At 41.5% G+C, this 24,516-nt stretch overlaps 1 protein-coding gene across 5 annotated transcripts in view; it reads right to left on the bottom strand.

Annotated features, from left to right (window-relative positions):
• Positions 1-24,516, bottom strand: part of SLC4A10 (solute carrier family 4 member 10) — a 266,531-nt gene that overhangs the window by 138,573 nt on the left and 103,442 nt on the right. For all 5 annotated transcript variants that reach the window (XM_037912746.2, XM_007056647.3, XM_027819028.3 and 2 more), the window contains exon 3: positions 5,842-5,988. In XM_037912746.2, the coding sequence (XP_037768674.1) occupies positions 5,842-5,988 (147 nt within the window). The remainder of the gene's footprint in view (positions 1-5,841; positions 5,989-24,516) is intronic.

The following is a 24,516-nucleotide window of genomic DNA, read 5'->3' as shown; positions in this document are numbered from 1 at the left end:
TGGGGAAGAGGAAGATGATGATGAGGAGGAGGAGGAGGAGGAGGTTGAAGATAGTGCACAGCAAGCAAGTGGAGAAACCATTTTCCTGAGAGCCAGGAACTGTTTCTCACCCTGGACCTGGAGCCAGTACCCCCCGAACCCACCCAAGGCAGGCTCCCAGACCCGCCAGGCGGAGAAGGAACCTCTGGTGAGTATACCTTTGTAAATATAATACATGGTTTAAAAGCAAGCGTGTTTAATGATTAATTTGCTCTGAAGACTTGGGATGCATTCGCGGCCAGTACAGCTACTGGAAAAGTCTGTTAACATGTCTGGAGATAGAGCAGAAATCCTCCAGGGACATCTCCATAAAGCTCTCCTGGATGGTCACTCCTCATGGTCACCTGGTTGAAATAGGGTAATTTTATTAAGGGGACATTCAGAGGTGGCCTTTCCTTCTGGGCTGTGTGCCTGTGGCTGAAAAGAAATATTCCCTGCTGTTATCCACGCTGTGGGGGAGGGGTGAAGCGATCATCCCAGAGAATTGGGTGTGGGGGCGAGGGTGGCCATTCCTGCTGGGCTGCGTGCCTGTGGCTGAACAGAAAACTTCCCCGCTGTTAGCCACGTGGTGGCGGGAGGGGTGAAGTGATCATCCCAGAGAATTGGGGGTGTGTGTGGGGGAGGGGGGGTTAGCTGGGTTTGTGCTGCACGTTAACCCGAAAACCTCAGCCCCTCCTTTTAAATTGCCAACACATTTTAAATGGCCAACCCAAAGACTGCTTGGTAAGGGAAATGAGGGCGCTGCTGTTTGAAACCATTCCCACATGTTATGAAGGGTAAAGAAGCCAAAAGACTGTGACTTACCATGGCTGTCTGCAAGCCGAATTCTGTTACCCGGCCCTGCATGTGTGATCTTTTACACCAAACCGGCAGACCCTCAATATAAGAGGCAAAATGCGACCTTGTACCGAAAGCACATGTGCTATGTAATGTTAACAGCAAGGTTCACCATGAAAGAGTCTACACATTGTTCTCTAAAATGTGCCTTTTTAACTACTACTCTCCCTTTTTTTCCCTTCCACAGCTGCAAATGTTTCAACACTCACTCAATATCATCTCCGGCCCAGAGGCTAGCAAAGATTAGAAAGTAAAAAAAAGCACTCATGATGAAATGTTCTCTGAGCTCATGCAGTCCTCCCACACCGAAAGATCCCAGCAGAATGTGTGGAGGCAAGCAATGTCAGAGTCCAGGAAAGCACAATATGAACGTGAGGACAGGTGGCGGGTTGAAGATGACAGGTGGCATCAGCTTGCTGACAGAAGGTAGGAGGCAATGCTGAGGCTACTGGAGGATCAAACTGATATGCTCCGGCGTATGGTTGAGCTGCAGGAAAGGCAGGTGCACAGACCGCCACTACAGGCCCTGTGTAACCAACCACCCTCCTCCCCAAGTTCCCTAGCCTCCTCACCCAGTCGCCCAAGAACACGGTGGGGGGGCCTTCGGGCACCCAAGCACTCCACCCCAGAGGACTGCCCAAGCAACAGAAAGCTCGCATTCAGTAAGTTTTAAAGCGCAGTGTGGCCTTGTCCTTCCCTCCTCTACCACCCCTCCTGGGCTACCTTGGCAGTTATCCCCCTATTTGTATGATGAATTAATAAAGAATGCATGAATTTGAAACAACAATGACTATATTGCCTCTGCAAGCGGTGATTGAAGTGGGGAGGGGAGGGTGGTTGGCTTACATGGAAGTAGAGTGAACCAAGGTGGCGGGTTTTCATCAAGGAGAAACAAACAGAACTTTCACACCGTAGCCTGGCCAGTCATGAAACTGGTTTTCAAGGCTTCTCTGATGCACACTGCGCCCTCCTGTACTCTTCTAACCGCCCTGGTGTCTGGCTGCGCGTAATCAGCGGCCAGGCGATTTGCCTCAACCTCCCACCCCACCATAAACGTCTCCCCCTTACTCTCACAGATATTGTGGAGTGCACAGCAAGCAGTAATAACAATGGGAATACTGTTTTCACTGAGGTCTAACCGAGTCAGTAAACTGCGCTAGCGCACTTTTAAACGTCCAAATGCACATTCTACCACCATTCTGCACTTGCTCAGCCTGTAGTTGAACAGCTCCTGACTACTGTCCAGGCTGCCTGTGTGTGGCTTCATAAGCCATGGGAACAAGGGGTAGGTTGGGTCCCCAAGGATAACTATAGGCATTTCAACATCCCCAACAGTTATTTTCTGGTCTGGGAAGAAAGTCCCTTGCTGCAGTTGTTGAAACAGACCAGAGTTCCTGAAGATGCGAGCGTCATGTACCTTTCCCGGCCATCCCACGTTGATGTCGGTGAAACGTCCCTTGTGATCCACCAGTGTTTGCAGCACTATTGAAAAGTACCCCTTGCGGTTTATGTACTCACTGCCTTGGTGGTCCGGTGCCAAGATAGGGATATGGGTTCCGTCTATCACCCCACCAGAGTTAGGGAATCCCATTGCAGCTAATCCATCCACTATGTCCTGCACATTTCCCAGAGTCACTATCCTTAATAGCAGCAGCTCAGTGATTGTGTCGGCTACTTGGATCACAGCAGCCCCCACAGTGGATTTGCCCACTCCAAATTGATTCCTCACTGACCGGTAGCTGTCTAGCATTGCAAGCTTCCAGACGGCTGTTGCCACTCGCTTGTGAACTGTAAGGGCTGCTCTCATCTTGGTATTCTTGCGCTTCAGGGCAGGGGAAAGTTAGTCACAAAGTTCCACGAAAGTGCCCTTACACATGCGAAAGTTTCGCAGCCACTGGGAATCGTCCCAGACCTGCAACACTGTGTGGTCCCACCAGTCTGTGCTTGTTTCCCAGGCTCAGAATCAGCGTTCCACATCATGAACCTGCCCCATTACCACCATGATGTCCAAATTGCCGGAGCCTGTACTTTGAGAGAAGTCTATGTCCATGTCCTCATCACTCTCGTCACCGCGCTGCCATCACTTCCTGGCCTGCTTTTGCAGGTTCTGGTTCTGCATATACTGCTGGATAATGCGCGTGGTGTTTACAATGCTCAAAACTGCCGAAGTGATCTGAGCGGGCTCCATGCTTGCCGTGGTATGGCGTCTGCAGGAGAGCAGAGTGGCAGCGGAAGCGGCGGGTGGATGACAATGCTGTCAGCAATATAGTGCCCGCATGGAAAAAGAAGGGAAACTATTATCGGCCGTTGCTTTCACAGAGGGAGAGAAGGGAGAGCAAGGGTAGCCTGGGAGCAGATGGGGCAGTATGACTGCTAGCTGTCATCATCTCCTGGGTGCTTGCCACCAGACAGTGCAGTACAACTGTAGCCTTCATTGTTTCCAGGCAGACTGAATCTCCGTGAGACGAAACTTAAGAAGAGAATGACCTGGAGTCACTCCCATTTATGTCCAGGCACCCCTGACAGACCTCACTGAGGTCTGCCAGGAGCACCCATGTCTTCCCAGGTGCCCCGACCGACCTCATTGAGGTCGGCCAAGAGCACCCAGGAGATGACGACGACGACGACTACCAGCCGAACTGCACTGTCTGCTGCCACAAGGCAATGAGCTGTTGCTTTGTAGCAGTGCAATACCACGTCTGCCAGCACCCAGGACACGTACGATGACGGTGAGCTGAGTGGGTTCCATGCTTGCCGTGGTATGGCATCTGCACGGTAACCCAGGAAAAAAGGCGCAAAACGATTGTCTGCTGTTGCTTTCATGGGGGTGGGGCCTGACGACATGTACCCAGAACCACGCGCGACAATGTTTTTGCCCCTTCAGGCATTGGGATCTCAACCCAGAATTCCAATAGGCAGCGGAGACTGCGGGAACTGTGGGATAGCTACCCACAGTGCAACACTCCGGAAGTCGATGCTAGCCTCAGTACTGTGGATGCACTCCACCGACTTAATGGTCTTAAGTGGGGACACACACAATCGACTGTATAAAATCAATTTCTAAAAAATCGACTTCTATAAATTCGACCTAATTTCGTAGTGTAGACATACCCTAGTAATCCCTACCTAGTAATCCTAGGCAACACCACTTATAATTAGGAGAATGACTTTAGCATAAGAGGATTTCCCCTAAAATCAGAGGTTTGACACAGATTCCTTAGACATCAGGAGAAAGGTAGCCACAGGTAATATGCCTAATCTGGATTGCTATTCCACTCTTTTGCCTCTGCAGAACAGAGACTCACTGTCACTTATGCTGAATTGTGCCAAAGAGTGGCATTTTGTGATGTGCACATCAAACAGTGTAAGGATGAAACTAAAAGTCATTTTTTTACTTGTGACATAGGAAAGGACACAAAGCTAGATGTCTTGGGGTGGAAGGACCTGGGCAAACTTTTCAGAAAATCTAGCTCCCATTTATGCACCTAAATGAAATTAGGAAACTGACTGGGAGCTGTTGGGTCCTGATCACTTTTGAAAATGTGGCCTCTTACTTAACATAAGCTTTCAGTGTTTATCTATTAAAAATATACAACATTATGTATGCAGAAGTTCTTTCTTTAAAACATTTTAAACAACTTTGAACTCTATTTTTTTAAAGAAAGGTTGTTTGAAAAAATATTTCTCTTACTATGCCTTAAAATATTAATCATGGTAAAAAACAAATACATTTGTATTAATAATGCATGTTTTTCATAGATTTGAAATATACAAATCCATACAAATCCATTTTAAATGTATCTATATATACACTATATGCTCTTGTGGTAACAAATACATTCCAAACCAAGTCAGCTCATCCATTTTTCTTCATCAATATTAATTCTTCAAGACATTCTTAATCCTCTATTTTCCTACTGAATTTAAGAAACACACTCTTATCTTTCTGCTTTTTCATCCCTGGTATATATTACTGTGAAAGATTTGAGTAAATCAAGTTCTTTTATACAGACTTATAGCTTCACCACTTGTAATACACTGCTTCAAAGCTTTCTGCACAGATAATTTAAAATTCAGTCTAAAATAAAGGATCTTGTAATGACTAGTTTGCAACCTAAAATTACACTGGCACTTACATTTCCCCAATGAACTAAAAATATTCTTTTGTGCTACACTATGATATGGTTTCCATTTAGTATGAGCGGTTTGTTTTGCTAGCTTTTTCCTCTCTCCCAAGTCCCCAGTTAGTTGTCATCCAGATGTATGCATGAGGGCATATGTCAAAACACACATATGGGAGTACTCACTTTTCTTCCCCTTTTCAATACATTTGGTGTGGGAGGGTGGCTGAGATCCTTTCATACTAGAAATATTTGATAAATATCACATTTCCCCACATAAATGCCTGTATTCCCCCTTGCATTCATTCTTGTTCCAGCCCCTCTTACCACAAAAAAACAGGGCATGATCCTTAGCTAGACACCGAGGCTGATCTCACAATATGACCTATGTCACTATACATTTACACTTTACAATGTCATGTAAAGACAGAGGCAAGATATAGACTCTGGATCAGATCTTAGGCTGGTGTAAATTCGCAATAGTTCAGGAGCAGGCCCTCTATTTCAATATTAGCACTACATTACGCGGTCTTGCTACATTTTACAGTAGCCAATTCCCCAGCACCAATCGTTTCCATCCATCTATATAAAGTGCCTATCTCCAAATAAATGCTCTAGAATGCTACAACACTACTAAAAGTAAGTATTTTCATTTATTCATCCCCTAAACTTAAACACAATCGGAGGAAACTTCAAAAGATTTTTAGAACAGACCTGAAAAGCTTTGGCTTGCAATCCCAAAGCCCTATTGTCAATACTGACTAAAATATAAGAGGAGGAGAAGTATACATTGTCGTATTGATGTTTATTGTTCAAAGTTCCAGCAAGAAGAAATAAACCTTACCAAAAGGAGGAGACTCTCTCCCATCCTCTAATCCTGAATCTCGTTCCCTGTCTCTCTTTCTGTGTTTGTGTCCACGGTGTCTATGACGTCGGTGACTTTTTCTTCCACCTAGTGGCACATGAACTCCAATGAACAATGTTCGGTGACCTACAAAGAAAGTTACTGTTAAAAAAGTGCAGATGGCAAGATACAATGTCCTATTATAATACTTAAGTGTCACTGATACACAATTTATTGATACAGGAGAAAATCCCAGTACTGAATCTCTGATGCTACAATGACGAATCCCCTAGAGATTTATATATAGAGAAAGATAAATTTGGGGTGTATTGTAAATTAACAGTAGAAAGATAGATGGATCTTCTTGAATTACATGCTTAATGAAATTACTCTGATTTGTTTGTGCTGGAGTTTTAAGCAAGTTGAAACCATGTATGCACCAAATCCTGCCAACCATCCATATGCAGAACTCTCTGTGAAGTCAATGGAAATGTTGCCAAAAAGTTCATGACAGGACACAAAATGTACACAACAAAATCCCTGCACTTCCATAACATACTTTGTGTGCCCTATTTACAAATAATTAATGGGTAGCTTAGACTGGTTTTATTTCTACTGATATTTCATTAAAAAAAAATTAACAACGTCTATCTGACCACTACACCTATAGTCCTTGGCTGCTGAGCCTATGAAATCCAATTTTGCTGATCAAGCCCCACAGATTCACATATCTCAATTATATGACACAATAGAATAATAGCACGGTAAATCATTTCAAAGATAGATAATGTAGCATTCTGACGGGTTTCAGAGTAGCAGCCGTGTTAGTCTGTATTAGCAAAAAGAAAAGGAATACTTGTGGCACCTTAGAGACTAACCAATTTATTTGAGCATAAGCTTTCATGAGCTACAGCTCACTTCATCGGATGCATTGTATCACCTGTCAGGGATGGTCTAGATCAGTGTTTCCCAAACTTGGGAGGCCGCTTGTTCAGGGAAAGCCCCTGGAGGGCCCAGCCGGTTTGTTTACCTGCCACGTGCACAGGTTCGGCCGAACGCGGCTCCCACTGGCCGCGGTTCGCTGTGCCTGGCCAATGGAGGCTGCAGGAAGGGCGGCCAGTACGTCCCTCGGCCAGTGGGAGCCACGATCGGCCGAACCTGTGGATGCGGCAGGTAAACAAACCGGCTGGGCCTGCCAGTTTGGGAAACACTGGTCTAGATAATACTAGACAAGCGCCATCCTAAGTTTGGGAAACACTGGTCTAGATAATACTTAGTCCTGCCTTAAGTGAAGGGGACCGGACTAGATGACCTCTCGAGGTCCCTTCCAGTTCTATGATCCTATGAATCACGAAAGGGGACAAACATGGGAAAGAAATCTGTCAACTCTTATTACACACTCTAGCCTCCTGAATTCACTTAACAGGAAATATTCTGGTAAGTGAATTTAGGAGGCTAAAGCATGTAGTAAGTCATGACAGATTCTTTTCTGATGTTTGTCCCATTTCATGATACAAGTGATACACTGCCATCTTTGAAATGATTTATTGTGCTATTATTCGGTTATGTCACATGACTGGGATATTTAGGAAGCTGTGTTTTCTTCTGAGAAATATAAATATATACTTCTCAGATTGTTAACACCAAATGTGTTTTCTTTTCCCCTAGAAATGAACATAACGTAGCTACTGGATAATTCTGCTCTGCTGCAATCATTTAGCTGTGTCAATCATATGAAAAGGTCAAGCACATTAAGCTGCTGTAGGCACGTGATCTGTAATCCCATGGAGACTAGCGGCAGAAAACACAGCAAGGCAGCATTTGTCACAGTACATGAAAGAAATTCAAGGCTGACAGGAATTCTCTGCAGAAGCAGAAACAAGCTGGAGAAAAACCTCCAGACACAATATTAAAACGTGGGTTTACTTCTTCAATTTAGTCTTTTATATAAAAACGTTTAGTGGACAATTTGGAAGGCATTGTCACTGATTTAGGAAAAATGTCCTTGCATATTCATGAGATTTTCTGAAGAACAGCCATGACCTGCAGATGAGTATTTATTTGAGATTTTTCTTTGCCTCTTGTTTAATATTATTTTTTACTCCCAGAAAATGATTTACAGAGAACTGGTGCTTTTACATTATCTCAAACCCAATGCAATCAATAATGCATGAAATAAATAAAAATGTTATCATGAAGAGAATTTACTATAAAGAGCAACAGCAATAATGTATTTCTGAATATCTCCTTGGTAGGTAAGATACAGAACGACATGTGAAAGAAAAGGCTGCCTTCTCAAAGATTTTAATCACTTCCAAAGGCTCAAAAAAATTACTTATTTTGATTTAGTAATTTAATCAGTTCCTGCTGCTTTGTAAAAGCAGGGGGGGAAGTTTATTCTAGTTTTGTGACAGTTAACTATTAAGAGAGGAGCTTGATCTGTGAAGTTCAAGGATCCAAATGCAGCTTCACACTTCACTTTATTCTGAAGATTTGGTATCTGAGGTTTGAATCCAGGGTCATCTCTACTAAATAGGTTGGCAAATCAACAGCAAAACTCCAAATGGCTGAACTGCCCAGGTATCCTCTTTATACAGAGAATAATCCATTTGCATGTAAAAAGGAATTAGGAAACTGAAAAACTGACGGGAATAACAAGAAAACACAACAATGGACCAAATTCACGTTTGATTTAAGGTTGCTATGTTCCACAGTGGTACTCAGGGCTGTGAGGCACTATACCACCACCACCACCTGCCCTTATCATGAAGCACCTGATGCTTGCTGTAGCTCAACCAACAGCTTCTAGCCACAGACAATACTGACTTCCAGGTCTCCACAGACCTCACCATCTCCTGTGCAGGCTAGTGACAGATATACCAATCCCCAAGTCCTTCTGCCAGCATCCCCTTCTGTAGTATCCAGTGCCTGTCACTAGCCACTCACAGAAAATGGCCAGGTAGGCTGCCTCCAAAGAAACTTCTTAGAGACTAAACTTAACTCTAACAAGCTAAAATCCTTTTCTAAAGTAATTTCTCACTAAAGAAACCTCCCAGCATCACTAACCCACATGGCCAATACCCAACTTTCATAAATGCAAAAAGCACTGTCCTTTTTCTTATCCTTCACTGGGGAAGCAAAGAGGTCCTTTTGCCCTTTCTCTTATAGTCCAGTAAACTTTTGAAATGCCCTTTTTGAAGTCTCCCTCACTGTTCGTTCTCTGGTATGCTCCCCTCTGTTGGTTTCACATCCTCCTCCTCTTCCCCCCCACCCCCATCAATCTGTTTTTCCTGTTGACTTCACGTGTAAATGGGGCTCCATTGTGCTGGCTTTATAATGCTTAATTTACATGAGAGAAACAGGGATTGGTAAATAGATATGCTTTTGTCTAGCAGAAAACCTTTCTGTGCTCTCTGCCTTGTTACAGACTTTAAAACATAATTTCAACATAAAATCATAGAATTGTAGGACTGGAGGGAACCTTGAGATGTCATCTAGCCCAGTCCCCGGCACTCATGGCAGGACTAAGTATTATCTCCACCATCCTTGACAGGTGTTTGTCTAACTTGCTCTTAAAAATCTCCAGTGATGGAGATTCCACAACCTCCCTAGGCAATTTATTCCAGTGCTTAACCACCCTGACAATTAGGAAGTTTTTCCTAATTTCCAACCTAAACTGCCTTTGCTGTAATTTAAGACCATTGCTTCTTGTCCTATCCTCAGAGGTTAAAGAGAACAATCTTACTTCCTCCTCCTCGTAACAACCTTTTATGTACTTGAAAACCGTTATGTCCCCTCTCAGTCTTCTCTTCTCCAGACTAAACAAACCCAATTTTTTCAATCTTCCCTCATAGGTCATGTTTCTAGACCTTTAATCATTTTTGTTGCTCCTTTCTGGACTTTCTCCAATTTGTTCACATCTTTCCTGAAATGTGGCACCCAGAACTGCACACAATACTCTAGTTGAGGCCTAATCAGTGCAGAGTAGAGCGGAAGAATTAGTTCTTGTGTCTTGCTTACAACACTCCTGCTAATGCATCCCAGAATGATGTTTGCTTCTTTTTTTTTTTTTTTTTTGCAACAGTGTTACACTGTTGACTCATATTTAGCTTGTGATCCACTTTGACCCCAGAGCCCTTTCTGTAATTCTCCTTCCTAGACAGTCATTTTCCATTTTGTATGTGTGCAACTGATTGTTCCTTCCCAAGTGGAGTACATAGGATAAAATTCAATAAGGACAAATGCAATTTACTTCAGACCATTTCTCCAGTTTGTCCAGGTCATTCTGAATTTTAACCCTATCCTCCAAAGCACTTGCAACCCCTCCCAGCTTGGTAGCACCTGCAAATTTTATAAGTGTACTCCTCTCTATGCCATTATCTAAATCATTGATGAAGATATTGAACAGAACCGGACCCAGAACTGGTCCCTGTGGGACCCCACTCACTATGTTCTTCCAGGTTGACTGTGAACCACTGATAACTACTCTCTGGGAATGTTTTTCCATCCAGTTATGCACCCACCTTATAATAGCTCCATCTAGGTTGTATTTCCCTAGTTTGTTTATGAGACGGTCATGCGAGACTGTATCAAAGCCTTACTAAAGTCAAGATATTCCACAATCCCTTATACAGTGTCAGTACATATTATTCACAACAATGTTGATGACCAGTGTGTCACGGACTTTCATTTCATACCTAACAGAAGATTTTTTGTGATAAGTACTGTGAAAGCAGCATGTTGGGTGTGGTGAGTTTGTCAAGCCTGATAGGAGGGGCTGACACAGAGTATTGAAATGTTTGCCAGCTGGCACCAATGACTTTGTGTCACAAAGGGCAATGGAGTTACACCATGGATGAATTTCAGTAAGTGTAGAAGGGAATCAATGGGAGATTCCAGTAGTGGAATCCTAAACACATATGGGGAATCAGGAAGTCCACAGGGGAAGTTTTACAGGGGAAGTTTGCAGAGACAAGAAGAAATAACACTTTGCTACAGAAGACTGAAGGAATGGAAAAAAATAAGTGAAACATCCGTGAAGGAAAAATTAAGGAGGCCTGAAGGAGTATAATTACAGGCCAGAAAGAGATAATTTGGGAGGAAAATGAAAATGAGAGTATTCTAAAAGGTGATGAGCAGACACTGAAAGACAGATGGAGTAACAGAAAGACAGAAGGGAGAATGAACAGGACAAGTGAAGCAACCATTACTGCAAATCATCTCTCAATGAAAGAGATCTTGCAAGCTACTGTCAAGGGTCTAAGCTCCTTCTCTGTAAGCTAATAGAGAAGCTAGTAAAAAAAACCACGTCTCTAATGACACCTGTCATTTGCCGGTATCCTGGATCCCTCTCAGTCAGGCTCCAATCCAGAGCATGGGAAAAAAATTGGCACATGTTACTCTGGTGGATAATCTCTTGCTGTCCATAGGCAAGGGAATTACACCCATCCTGCTGGGCCACTCTGGAAGATTTTTTTCCATATGACAGAATTTTTACAGGAGCTGAACTCTAGACCCTAGAACTTATATCCACAAAAGTCAAAAATGACCATGAACCTCACCACTATCAGAATTAAAGGTAAATTAATTTCTTCAGCTTGGTTTTCTCTTGAGTTCTCTGAACTCACCCAGTCACAGAACACACACACACACACACAAACACATAAATAAACAAACCAAAAAATTCAAATCCCCTATTGATCAATAGTTCTACTTGCAAAGTGGAGTACTCATTATGCAGTGTAAGATAGTGGTAGAATCAAGCCCTTTGAGGTTAATGCAGCCAAGAGGAGTAAGCAGCCTGGGCTCATAAAGAGAGAATCTTGACCAACAAACTTGATTGTTTTTCAATACAGAATTAGAGTGGATATGGTAAAATTCCAGTGGATGTAACATATGTGGATTTTAATAAAGAATTTGATAAACTGACTCATGAAATCTTAATTGAAAGTTCATTTAAATCTGTTAGGATAAAACCACTGTCATGTGAATTGAAAACTATATAAAAAGCACTGTAAACAAATTTAAATGATAAATGCCAGTGTTCTGAGTTTTGGGGAGGTGTCTAGTGGGGTACCGCAGGGACTTGTGTTAGAGCCAGTCTTATTTAACATCTTCATTAATGATGAGGAAGAGGGAACAAACAACACATTCATGTCATTTGCAAATTGAGAACACAAACACAATTGAAAACAAAAGGACCTATAGAGACTTCAGATCAGGACAGAAAATAATAAATGACATTTAGCTTAGAAAAAAGTACAAGTTAGCACATCATGAGAAAAATAATCTGAATCACATACTCAAAGGAAGGAAGAATCCCAGAAACCAGTAATGATGAAAGAGGTAGTTGGATCCACTCATACAATTTGATGAAGGTTTCAAAAACTTAAATTATCCCTGTCGATAGTAAACATGTACAATTCCTGGTCATGCAATTGCATGACCTCCTATTGATGTTATAACTGTACTTTGTTGCACCACTAAATTGCTGCCAGTGTTTCTTTTATTATTATTTCAAAGACCTACTTCCAGAGAGGCTCAATGAAGGAATAAGGCCTAAGGCCCAATCTTCCATACATGTAGTGTGGACTCCCACATTGTTGTCAAGTCCCAAGGGTCAACAAGCCCCCAAGCCAGTTTAAGGGTCCACACAAAAGCAACTATTTGAAGAATCACAGCCTAACATGATACAAAGTACAGACTATGGGTGAAATCCTGGCCCCACTGAAGTCAATGACAAAACTCTCATTGATGTCAACAAGGGCAGGATTTCACCAGGCAAGTTCAAGACTGTAAAATTTAATATTTTTTAGCCAAAGGTGACAATAACTACATTTATTAGAAGCAACATAAAACATATGGCTGAAACTGGCAAAAATTTAAAGAAAAAAGGATCATATGGCCTAATCCTAGATTTATTGAAGTCAATGACAAAACACCCAGTGGGGCCAGGATTTGACACTTAAGGAATAATCATAGAACCATAGACTATCAGGGTTGGAAGGGACTTCAGGAGGTCATCTAGTCCAACCCTCTGCTCAAAGCAGGACCAATCCCCAACTAAATCATCCCAGCCAGGGCTTTGTCAAGCCTGACCTTAAAAACTTCTAAGGAAGGAGATTCCACCACCTCCCTGGGTAACGCATTCCACTGTTTCACCACCCTCCTAGTGAAAAAGTTTTTCCTAATATCCAACCTAAATCTCCCCCACTGCAACTTGAGACCATTACTCCTTGTTCTGTCATCTGCTAGCACTGAGAACAGTCTAGATCCATCCTCTTTGGAACCCCCTTTCAGGGAGTTGAAAGCAGCTATCAAATCCCCCCTCATTCTTCTCTTCCGCAGACTAAACAATCCCAGTTCCCTCAGCCTCTCCTCATAAGTCATGTGTTCCAGTCCCCTAATCATTTTTGTTGCCCTCCGCTGGACGCTTTCCAATTTTTCCACATCCTTCTTGTAGTGTGGGGCCCAAAACTGGACACAGTACTCCAGATGAGGTCTCACCAATGTCGAATAGAGGGGAATGATCACGTCCCTCGATCTGCTGGCAATGCCCCTACTTATACATCACAAAATGCCATTGGCCTTCTTGGCAACAACGGCACACTGTTGACTCCTATCCAGCTTCTCATCCACTGTAACCCCTAGGTCCTTTTCTGCAGAATGGCTGCCTAGCCATTCGGTCCCTAGTCTGTAGCGGTGCACGGGAGTCTTCCGTCCTAAGTGCAGGACTCTGCACTTGTCCTTGTTGAACCTCATCAGATTACTTTTGGCCCAATCCTCTAATTTGTCTAGGGCCCTCTGTATCCTATCCCTACCCTCCAGCATATCTACCTCTCCTCCCAGTTTAGTGTCATCTGCAAACTTGCTGAGGGTGCAATCCACATCATCCTCCAGATCATTAATGAAGATACTGAACAAAACCGGCCCGACGACCGACCCTTGGGGCATTCCACTTGATACCGGCTGCCAACTAGACACGGAGCCATTGATCAATACCCGTTGAGCCCGACAATCTAGACAGCTTTCTATCCACCTTATAGTCCATTCATCCAGCCCATACTTCTTTAACTTGCTGGCAAGAATACTGTGGGAGACCATATCAAAAGCTTTGCTAAAGTCAAGGAACAACACGTCCACTGCTTTCCCCTAATCCACAGAGCCAGTTGTTATCTCGTCATAGAAGGCAATTAGATTAGTCAGGCATGACTTGCCCATGCTGACTGTTCCTGATCACTTTCCTCTCCTCTAAGTGCTTCAGAATTGATTCCTTAAGGGACCTGCTCCATGATTTTTCCAGGGACTGAGGTGAGGCTGACTGGCCTGTAGTTCCCAGGATCCTCCTCCTTCCCTTTTTTAAAGATGGGCACTACATTAGCTTTTTTCCAGTCGTCCGGGACCTCCCCCGATCGCCATGAGTTTTCAAAGATAATGGCCAATGGCTCTGCAACCACATCCGCCAACTCCTTTAGCACTCTCGGATGCAGTGCATCTGGCCCCATGGACTTGTGCTCGTCCAGCTTTTCTAAATAGTTCCCAACCACTTCTTTCTTCACAGAGGGCTGGTCACCTCCTCCCCATGCTGTGCTGCCCAGTGCAGCAGTCTGGGAACTGACCTTGTTTGTGAAGACAGAGGCAAAAAAAGCATTGAGTACATTAGCTTTTTCCACATTCTCTGTCACTAGGTTGCCTCCCTCATTCAGTGAGGGGCCCACATTTTCCTTGACTTTCTTCTTGTTGCTAACATACCTGAAGAAACCCTTCTTGTTACTCTTAACATCTCTTGCTAGCTGCAACTCCAGGTGTGATTTGGCCTTCCTGATTTCACTCCTGCATGCCCGAGCAATATTTTTATACTCTTCCCTGGTCATTTGTTCAATATTCCACTTCTTGTAAGCTTCTTTTTTGCGTTCAAGATCAGCAAGGATTTCACTGTTAAGCCAAGCTGGTCGCCTGCCATATTTTCTGTTCTTTCTACACATCGGGATGGTTTGTCCCTGAAACCTCAATAAGGCTTCTTTAAAATACAGCCATCTCTCCTGGACTCCTTTCCCCCTCATGTTATTCTCCCAGGGGATCCTGCCCATCAGTTCCCTGAGGGAGTCAATGTCTGCTTTTCTGAAGTCCAGGGTCCGTATTCTGCTGCTCTCCTTTCTTCCCTGTGTCAGGATCCTGAACTCAACCATCTCATGATCACTGCCTCCCAGGTTCCCATCCACTTTTGCTTCCCCTACTAATTCTTCCTGGTTTGTGAGCAGCAGGTCAAGAAGAGCTCCGCCCCTACTTGGTTCCTCCAGCACTTGCACCAGGAAATTGTCCCCTACACTTTCCAAAAACTTCCTGGATTGTCTGTGCACCGCTGTATTGCTCTCCCAGCAGATATCAGGGTGAGTGAAATCTCCCATAAAAACCAGGGCCTGCGATCTAGTAACCTCCGTTAGTTGCCAGAAGAAAGCCTAATAATCAATTGTTCAGGACCTATTTCAATTTTCTTTAAGAGCTAAATCCAGCCCTCATTTTCTGTTTTGCCATTGACTTCATTAGCATTACGATGCCACGAAAACATTCCCCAACTGTGCCCCATTGTGTTAGGACATGGGGAGCCAGGGCTAAATTCTGCTCTCAATTGTGTGTGTATAGCACCTTGCACAATGTGCCCACAATTGCTAATCAGGGCCTGTGTGTACTATGGTAATATACAAGATTACTACAAATAATCAGTTTACACTGTTGTAATCCCAAATTTGGCCCATTATCTTTAATTGTGAATTTCTTGTGTTATGTAGGTTTAAGCTACAACATAAATGCCACTCAGGTTTATTTACCTTGATTTCTTTGCTTGGACTTTGCAGTCAATTTTTCAAAGTCATATCAAGTTAAGGATGCTGTTATGAACAGTTCACAGAGTTTATACATTATTCTTACATTCTTGTATAAACTGCAAATCTAACAGCAGACAAGTGATTACAACACTTTAGTTATACAAAGCACACAAATATGTATACTTACAACATTTTTCTCACCAAAAATATAGAATTAAAAGTCTGAAGTAACCTAAGTAATTACTGCACCAGCCAATCCAATTAATTCAGTGACAATGTATGAAACTACAAGTGACACCAGTACATGTGCAAGTAGATAATATTGCCCCTATATCCTGACATCCATTTTTATTTGGAACCTCTATTAAATTAAATGAGAGTTCTACATGTCAAATGATTGCAGGCTACAGTCCCATATGACCTACGACTTTTTGGAGCAAAGACTTCACTAGTATGCTGGGCAATGCTATCTAGATTATTAGGGTTTGCACTATGTAGTACCATCTCCCATGGACTGAACAAAGATTGCCTACATCATTGGTTAATTCCCATGAAGGGTTTTCCCTTTTAAGTCACCACCATAAAAAATATACATTGCTCAAGGTATACACTACATATTAAAAGGAGGCTCTTCTTTTTTTAAAATGACCCACACATTTAAAAATGATATTGTAAATGACCAATCATGGCTTGTTACATTTTTTATTAATTATTATATTATATTACTTGGTTTGGCCCCCAAGGAACCCTCCTGCCTTTCCGAAGGAGAAACTCTACTTCATGCTAGAACTTATTATTTTTCTTATGTCACCAGCCTATCTTGAGGCCAGGTACATGTCGGGACAGTAAGGGAAGAAACACAGACTGCTCTCACTGAAGAAGGTGTTCAGGAAGATGACAAGAGCACCTATGCTTCTCCCTCCACCTGGGAGTGGTGGTGAAGATTACTTGTGCCCATCCACTCTACCAAGTGGGGCACTGGGAAGGGCCACATGTTCCCTTTAAAAAAAAAAAAAAATCTTCTAACCCAAAGAACGAAGAGCATCAGTTTCCTCCTGAACCCCCAAATAAAAATTTGCCAATTGAGGATTGGATTTGGGGATCAAACGTAAATTCTAAGACACTTTTGTGCATGCATGCACACATACATGCTGACTAGCATTGTGCATAGTTTGGCCAGATCCCCAGCTATGACCAAAAGGGCACAGCTGGCACCATGGTTTTACAGGCTCAACAGCACATATATTAGCTGAAAAGGGATTTCCCTCACTAATGGTTTACTTTTTTAAAGTTACAGTGACTATTAGTGACTATATTACAACTTGAAAATTAGAATGAATTTAGCAGAGCAAATTACACAATTTGCCTAATCCTGCATGTTTTACCCAGAGAAAACTCCCATTGAAATCAATAGGAGTTTTGCCTAAAACTGCAATCCTGCAAAGACTCACACACATGCTAAAACTTAAGCATGCAAGTAGATCCATAGACTTCAGTAGATCTACTCATGCTAAATTTAAGCACATGCGTAAGTCTTTACAATATTGGAACCTAAGATCAGGCCCAATACATTTTAAGATAGGACCTCTCTGGGAAACTAAATTAGTATACACGGGATGTAGACAGGATAACAATTTAATCAAGAAATACTGTAGGATATGTTGATCTGCTCTGAAATGTCACTTTCACACAATGCTACAAATACACTGTTAGACTATAATTTAAAATGAACATTCTTAATCAGGTTCTAGATGGCTGGGAAACAAAAAACATGAAGTATACTGTTAAACCTATGCACTGAAAACATAAGAGGCTTTGGCCACTTGTGGTTTATCTTCAAAATATTAAACAGTTTCTTATACAAAATAATTTTAGGGATTAAAGAAATAATTTTCATTGTTATAAAATACTATTTTTTAATTTTTACAGGATTATATAAAGTAAAATGAATGGGAGCCCATTCTATATCATAACTCAGATTTAATAACTTTCAGGAAGGAGGGAAAATGTATAGTCAAGGCTTTCCCAAACTTTTTAGGAAAGGGTGAGAAGGGAAATGGGAGCAAACTGTCAGAAGGTTTTGAAATGTGGCTCGAAACAGAATACATGATTTTTTCATATAAATTTTAAGGCCAAGAAGGGAAACATTATAATCATCTAATCTGACCTCCTGTGTAACACAGGCCAAAGAATTTCCCTGCATTAATTCCTGCTTCAAATCCAGTAGCTGTGGTTGAGGTAGAGCACATCTTTTAGAAAAACATCCAATCTTGATTATAAAATTTCCAGTGATGGAGAATCTACCATAACTGTTGGTAAAAGAACAAGGAGTACTCATGGCACCTTAGAGACTAACAAATTTATTTGGGCAAATAAATTTGCTAGTCTCTAAGGCGCCATGAGTACTCCTCGGTTTTTTTGCTGATACGGACTAACATGGATACCTCTCTGAAATCCTCACTGTTAAAAAGTTGTGCCTTATTTCTAGTCTGAATTTGTCTACGTTCAACTTCCAGCCACTGGATATTGTTATACCTTTTCTGCTAGATTGAAGAACACTTTATTTATCACATTTATGTTCCTCTTATAGGTACTCAGACTGTGATCAAGTCACTCCTTAAACTTCTTTTTGATAAGCTCAGTATTGAGCTCCTTGAGTCACTCTCTCGAAGGCATATTTTCCAATACTTTAATCATTCTCCTATCTCTTCTCTGGACCCTCTTTAAATTTTCAGCATCCTTCATGACATGTAGACCATAGGTTGCAAATACCTAAGACTGCAGTAGGGGAAAAATAATGAAGTCTTCACTTAAAGAAATTTATGGAAGGCCTTTAATAACAAACATAGAAGGACTAGGATATTTTTGCTTCACAACACCCACTTAGTAATACAGAAAGTATAGACAAGGTTTGGCAAAAAGAATGTGCATGTATAACACATTCCTCTCTGAGGAAATGGCTCAGCACATGACAGCCTGGCTCTTTCGCTCAAGCTATAAAGATTCACTTTTCCAGCTCTAGAATCCCTGGTGGCAGGCAAGGTATGGGTCTCAAACAGGGAGCGCTTACTCTGATGAGACAAAGCATATAACCCAGTGGTCAGTACATATGATGTGTCCCCCTCTGCATGAGCCACAGACAATGCGAGTCTCTTTCAGTCCCCAACTAATCGACATAGCTGTTTAGCTTGATTTGTAGAGACCCATGCTTTCAGGACTGGAGGTCACTGGTGTAGGTCAGGATAGTGACTGTTACATAGAGGACCTGTAGAAAACAGAGGGCTTTTGCAGATCTCCAAAATATTAACAGATGTAGGCTCTGGTGGTCTGTGTATGGAAGAAACACACTCCAGAATCAAGATGCCAGTTTATAGCAAAGAGGTGCAGTTCAAGTGACCCTGGTGACCTCAGATGAAATAGCATTGCATGATTAGATAACAGGGCTCAGATTTTCCTGGATGTGATACCTGATGGATTCCTTCACCAAGCAGTTGCTGAACCAACAAGAGGGGATGCCATTTTAGATTTGGTTTTGGTGAGTAGTGAGAACCTCACAGAAGAAATGGTTGTAGGGGACAACCTTGGTTCGAGCGATCATGAGCTAATTCAGTTCAAACTAAATGGAAGGATAAACAAAAATAGATCTGTGACTAGGGTTTTTGATTTCAAAAGGGCTAACTTTAAAAAATTAAGGAAATTAGTTAGGGAAGTGGATTGGACTGAAGAACTTGTGGATCTAAAGGCGGAGGAGGCCTGAAATTACTTCAAGTCAAGGTTGCAGAAACTATCAGAAGCCTGTATCCCAAGAAAGGGGAAAAATCTCATAGACCAAGCTCGATGAGCAAGCATCTCAGAGAGGTGATTAAGAAAAAGCAGAAAGCCTACAAGGAATGGAAGATGGGAGGGATCAGCAATGAACGCTACCTTATTGAGGTCAGAACATGTAGGGATAAAGTGAGAAAGGCCAAAAGCCATGTAGAGTTGGACCTTGCAAAGGAAATTAAAACCAATAGTAAAAGGTTCTATAGCCATATAAATAAGAAGAAAACAAAGAAAGAAGAAGTGGGACCACTAAACACTGAGGATGGAGTGGAGGTTAAGGATAATTTAGGCATAGCCGAATATCTAAACAAATACTTTGCGTCAGTCTTTAATGAGGAACTTAGGGATAATGGTAGGACGACAAATGGGAATGAGGATATGGAGGTAGATATTACCACATCCGAGGTAGAAGCCAAACTCGAACAGCTTAATGGACTAAATCGGGGGGGCCCAGATAATCTTCATCCAAAAATATTAAAGGAATTGGCACATGAAATTGCAAGCCCATTAGCAAGATTTTTAATGAATCTGTAAACTCAGGGATTGTACCGTATGACTGGAGAATTGCTAACATAGTTCCTATTTTGAAGAAAGGGAAAAAAAACTGATCTGGGTAATACAGGCTTGTTAGTTTGACATCTGTAGTATACAAGGTCTTGGAAAAAATTTTGAAGGAGAAAGTAGTTAAGGACATTGAGGTCAATGGTAATTGGGACAAAATACAACATGGTTTTACAAAAGGTAGGACGTACCAAACCAACCTGATCTCCTTCTTTGAGAAGGTAACAGATTTTTTAAACAAAGGAAACACAGTGGATCTAATTTACATTGATTTCAGTAAGGCACTTGATACGGTTCTACATGGGGAATTATTAGCTACATTGGAAAAGGGGGGGATCAATATGAAAACTGAAAGGTGGATAAGGAACTGGTTAAAGGGGAGACTACAATGGGTCACACTGAAAGGTGAACGGTCAGGCTGGAAGGAGGTTACTAGTGGAGTTGCTCAGGGACTGGTTTTGGGACCAATCTTATTTAATCTTTTTATTACTGACCTTGGCACAAAAAGCGGGAATGTGCTAATAAGGTTTGCGGATGACACGAAGCTGGGAGATATTGCCAATACAGAGAGGAACCAGGATATCATACAGGAGGATCTGGATGATCTTGTAAACTGGCGTAATAGTAATAGGATGAAATTTAATAGTGAAAAGTGCAAGGTCATGCATTTAGGAATTAATAACAAGAATTTTTGTTATAAACTGGGGAGACATCACTTGGAAGTAACAGAGGAGGAGAAGGACCTTGGAGTATTGGTTGATCACAGGATGACTATAAGCCGCCAATGTGATATGGCCGTGAAAAAAGCTAATGCGGTCTTGGGATGCATCAGGCGAGGTATTTCCAGTAGAGATAAGGAGGTTTTAGTACCATTATACAAGGCACTGGTAAGACCTCATCTGGAATATTGTGTGCAGTTCTGGTCTCCCATGTTTAAGAAGGATGAATTCAAACTGGAACAGGTACAGAGAAGCGCTACTAGGATGATCCGAGGAATGGAAAACCTGTCTTATGAAAGGAGACTCAAATAGCTTGGCTTGTTTAGCCTAACCAAAAGAAGGATGAGGGGAGATATGATTGCTCTCTATAAGCATATCAGAGGGATAAATACCAGGGAGGGAGAGAAATTATTTAAGTTCAGTACCAATGTGGACACAAGAACAAATGGATATAAACTGGCCATTAGGAAGTTTAGATTTGAAATTAGAGGAAGGTTTCTAACCATCATAGGAGTGAAGTTCTGGAATAGCCTTCCAAGGGAAGCAATGGAGGCAAAAGACATATCCGGCTTCAAGACTAAGCTTGATAAGTTTATGGAGGGGATGGTATGATGGGATAGCCTAATTTTGGCAATTAATTGATCTTTGACTATTAGCTGTAAATATACCAATGGCCTGTGATGGGACGCTAGATAGGGTGGGATCTGAGTTACTACAGAGAATTATTTCCTGGTTGTCTGGCTGTTAAGTCTTGCCCACATGCTCAGGGTTTAGCTGATCGCCATATTTGGGGTTGGAAAGGAATTTTCCTCCAGGGCAGATTGGCAAAGCCCCTGGGAGTTTTTCGCCTTCCTCTGCAGTGTGGGGCATTGGTCACTTGCTGGGTCCTCTGAACCTTGAAGTCTTTAAGCCACGATTTGAGGACTTCAATAGCTCAGACATAGGTCAGGGGTTTGTTACAGGAGTGGGTCGGTGAGATTCTGTGGCCTACATTGTGCAGGAGGTCAGACTAGATGATCATAATCGTCCCTTCTGACCTTAAAGTCTATGATTAGAGAGAGAGTCTCTCAGGTAACTCGTTCTTAAACCATTTAGGGAATTATAGATAGGAACCAATAGGTTGAACTCCCCCCGAAGCCAATAGGCTTTAGCAGTTAGAACTGGTCCAATGTGATTTTGCAGTCTTCCTGAAAATTAACAGTAGATACAAAATTCTTTGAAAATTAACTGAAAATGAATAGTTAAGAATAACATTTTTGTTTTTCTTATGGGAGAAAAAGCAATTATGTTGGAATTTGTAGGAATTCAGAGTGCATGATTCATTTTCACTATTGTAGTGCAGCTGGGAAGTGAAGTTAAAGAGAGGAGTAAGGACAAAGGCACAACTTGCTAAAGCAACAATTTATGAAGCTGCTCCCAGAACAAACTAAATTTACCCAAACATTTGCAACAGTGTTGCCATGCTGTAATTTGTGAAGAACTGACAAACAAACTCACAAAATTCTCAGTGCAGACGAATATTCAACACACTACCCTCTTAAAAGTAAGGATGGGAGAAATGGCTTAGAAAAATTAAGAATCATGGCCCTGCTCCATAAATGCATTTAAGCACATGCTGAACATTGAGCACAGGAATAGTCCCACTGAAGCCATTAAAGTTAAGTACATACTTAAGTGCATTGCTGGAGCATGGTCCATCCCACCAAACGTATTCCTTGAATTATTCATACATTTTCTCAGGTTCTGGCTGGGTGAGAAATCCTCTCTCCTATTCCAAATACACTTCTTTCCTGCTTCCTTATATCCCTCCAAATTAATCACTGTGCATGCTGCCATGCTAAGAGATCAGCTCTAATAACCTGCTAGATGAGAAACAGAAAATGATAAACAAAACAAAGTCAGTATTACTGTATGCATCCAATGAAGTGAGCTGTAGCTCACGAAAGCTTATGCTCAAACAAATTTGTTAGTCTCTAAGGTGCCACAAGTCCTCCTTTTCTTTTTACGGATACAGACTAACACGGCTGCTACTCTGAAACCTAGTATTACAGCAGAAACAGAATGTAAAATAATCCTCTTAGATACACCTGAGCAGTTCCCACTGAAGCTGTGTGTATCAAAGAAAGGAGAATTTGACCCATATTTCTAATTTAGCAACAAATGCAAATGCAACATATTACCAGTAGAACTGTGTGGTCAAAGATGAATATATTCTGACATCTCATGTTACAATTTTGATATCAGTTACTCTAATGTTATGCAATTTGGCCATATTAATTGTATCAAAGAGTTTGTTAAAATCTAAGAGAGATTCTAATAACTAATTAATAACAGAATATGAAAATGTTACCAAGCTAATGAAAATTCTACAAAGAGCCACCAAGTCTGCCAGCATGCCCCAGGATAACATATAAATCAGGCTTAGAATTAGAACTGGGAAAATTATTCTTAGCAAATAATGTATTCACCAAATTTAGCCCCATTTTCTGTTCACATATTATCCAGGAACAGACTTAGATTTTTGTTCATGTTTTGACTGCTTTATGTAAATTTAGTTCAGGAGAAATCTATAGTCTGACATATTTGCAATTATTGCTTTTGTTATTTCTATTCATAATTTGGAATTCACTTTGTGTACCTAAAAGCGTCTCTGCTCCATGATTTTTCATCAAGGCAAATTGCAAAAGAATGTAGCCTCCTTGCAGATCAAGCACCACCCAGATCAATCTCTAGCTAGGTCTTAAAGATGATCTGGTTGGTGTATCTGTCGCTGGCAATCTTATTGCATCACCAAAGCTTTTGGCACCTGCGTGACTGCCAACTGTGCAGCAGTCCATGACTGGAGGACTTCTAATCCCATGAACACCTTTCAAGATGACAGTGAAAAAGCTTCCACTGGTGAATAGATATTCATGCAATTCTTCAAAACAATTTATCTTCCCACAAACATGCTAGACAACAAAATTATTTTGTGTAAAATTTCATGGCAAGTGAAAAGTAATCATAAATACTATCAAAATGAATCTGCAGCTTTCATACTGAAGGCATATTTGCAATTTTTTGATGTATTTTCCCAACTCTAGAGGCAATTTAAAAAGAACAGTCATACATTATTTTTCTACTACTTCTACTACTAACACTCCCAATAGCAATACTATCTGAGCTGGCCCCAAGCCAAAAGTGGAAATCCACATATTCCTATACTTTAAGAGGTTGGAAGCAATTTTAACCCAGATCTGAAATTTGCAGGTGGCAAATACCACTAAGCTTTGGGAAAATCGATGTCCAGATCTGAATTGTGTGGCTCTATTATGACTGCTTCACTATTGACACAATATGGAGAAACATTCATGCTAGCAATACCTATTACTAATAAGAAAGGGCACCCAATTTTTTGCTCATATTCTGAAACTTCATCATTGCATTTCAATTTTTATCATCTGGCCCTAACTGAGGGAACTGGATAGAAGATTTTGCTGACAGAATGAGCATATGGCTACTATGTACCTTACTTCATCCAGTGTTTAACAATCCCTCATCAGATCGCCAAAAATCAACTTAAAATGGTAAAAGAAACCACCGATTAATCTAATTTATGAAAAAAACCTTGAGTTACAATGGCACAATAGGATAAAAAGAGAGAGAGAGATTAGATATAGATATTTAAATGATAATTGGTATCATTCACTGTATAGGTATCATTCATTTCTGCAGTAAAGTAAAAGGAATCCCAATAACATGAATTATTG

This window comes from Chelonia mydas, chromosome 11 (assembly GCF_015237465.2).
Source record: "Chelonia mydas isolate rCheMyd1 chromosome 11, rCheMyd1.pri.v2, whole genome shotgun sequence".
Taxonomy (NCBI): Eukaryota; Metazoa; Chordata; order Testudines; family Cheloniidae; genus Chelonia; species Chelonia mydas.
The sequence above is the reverse complement of the archived record's forward strand: the minus strand, read 5'-3'. Positions and strand labels throughout refer to the sequence as shown.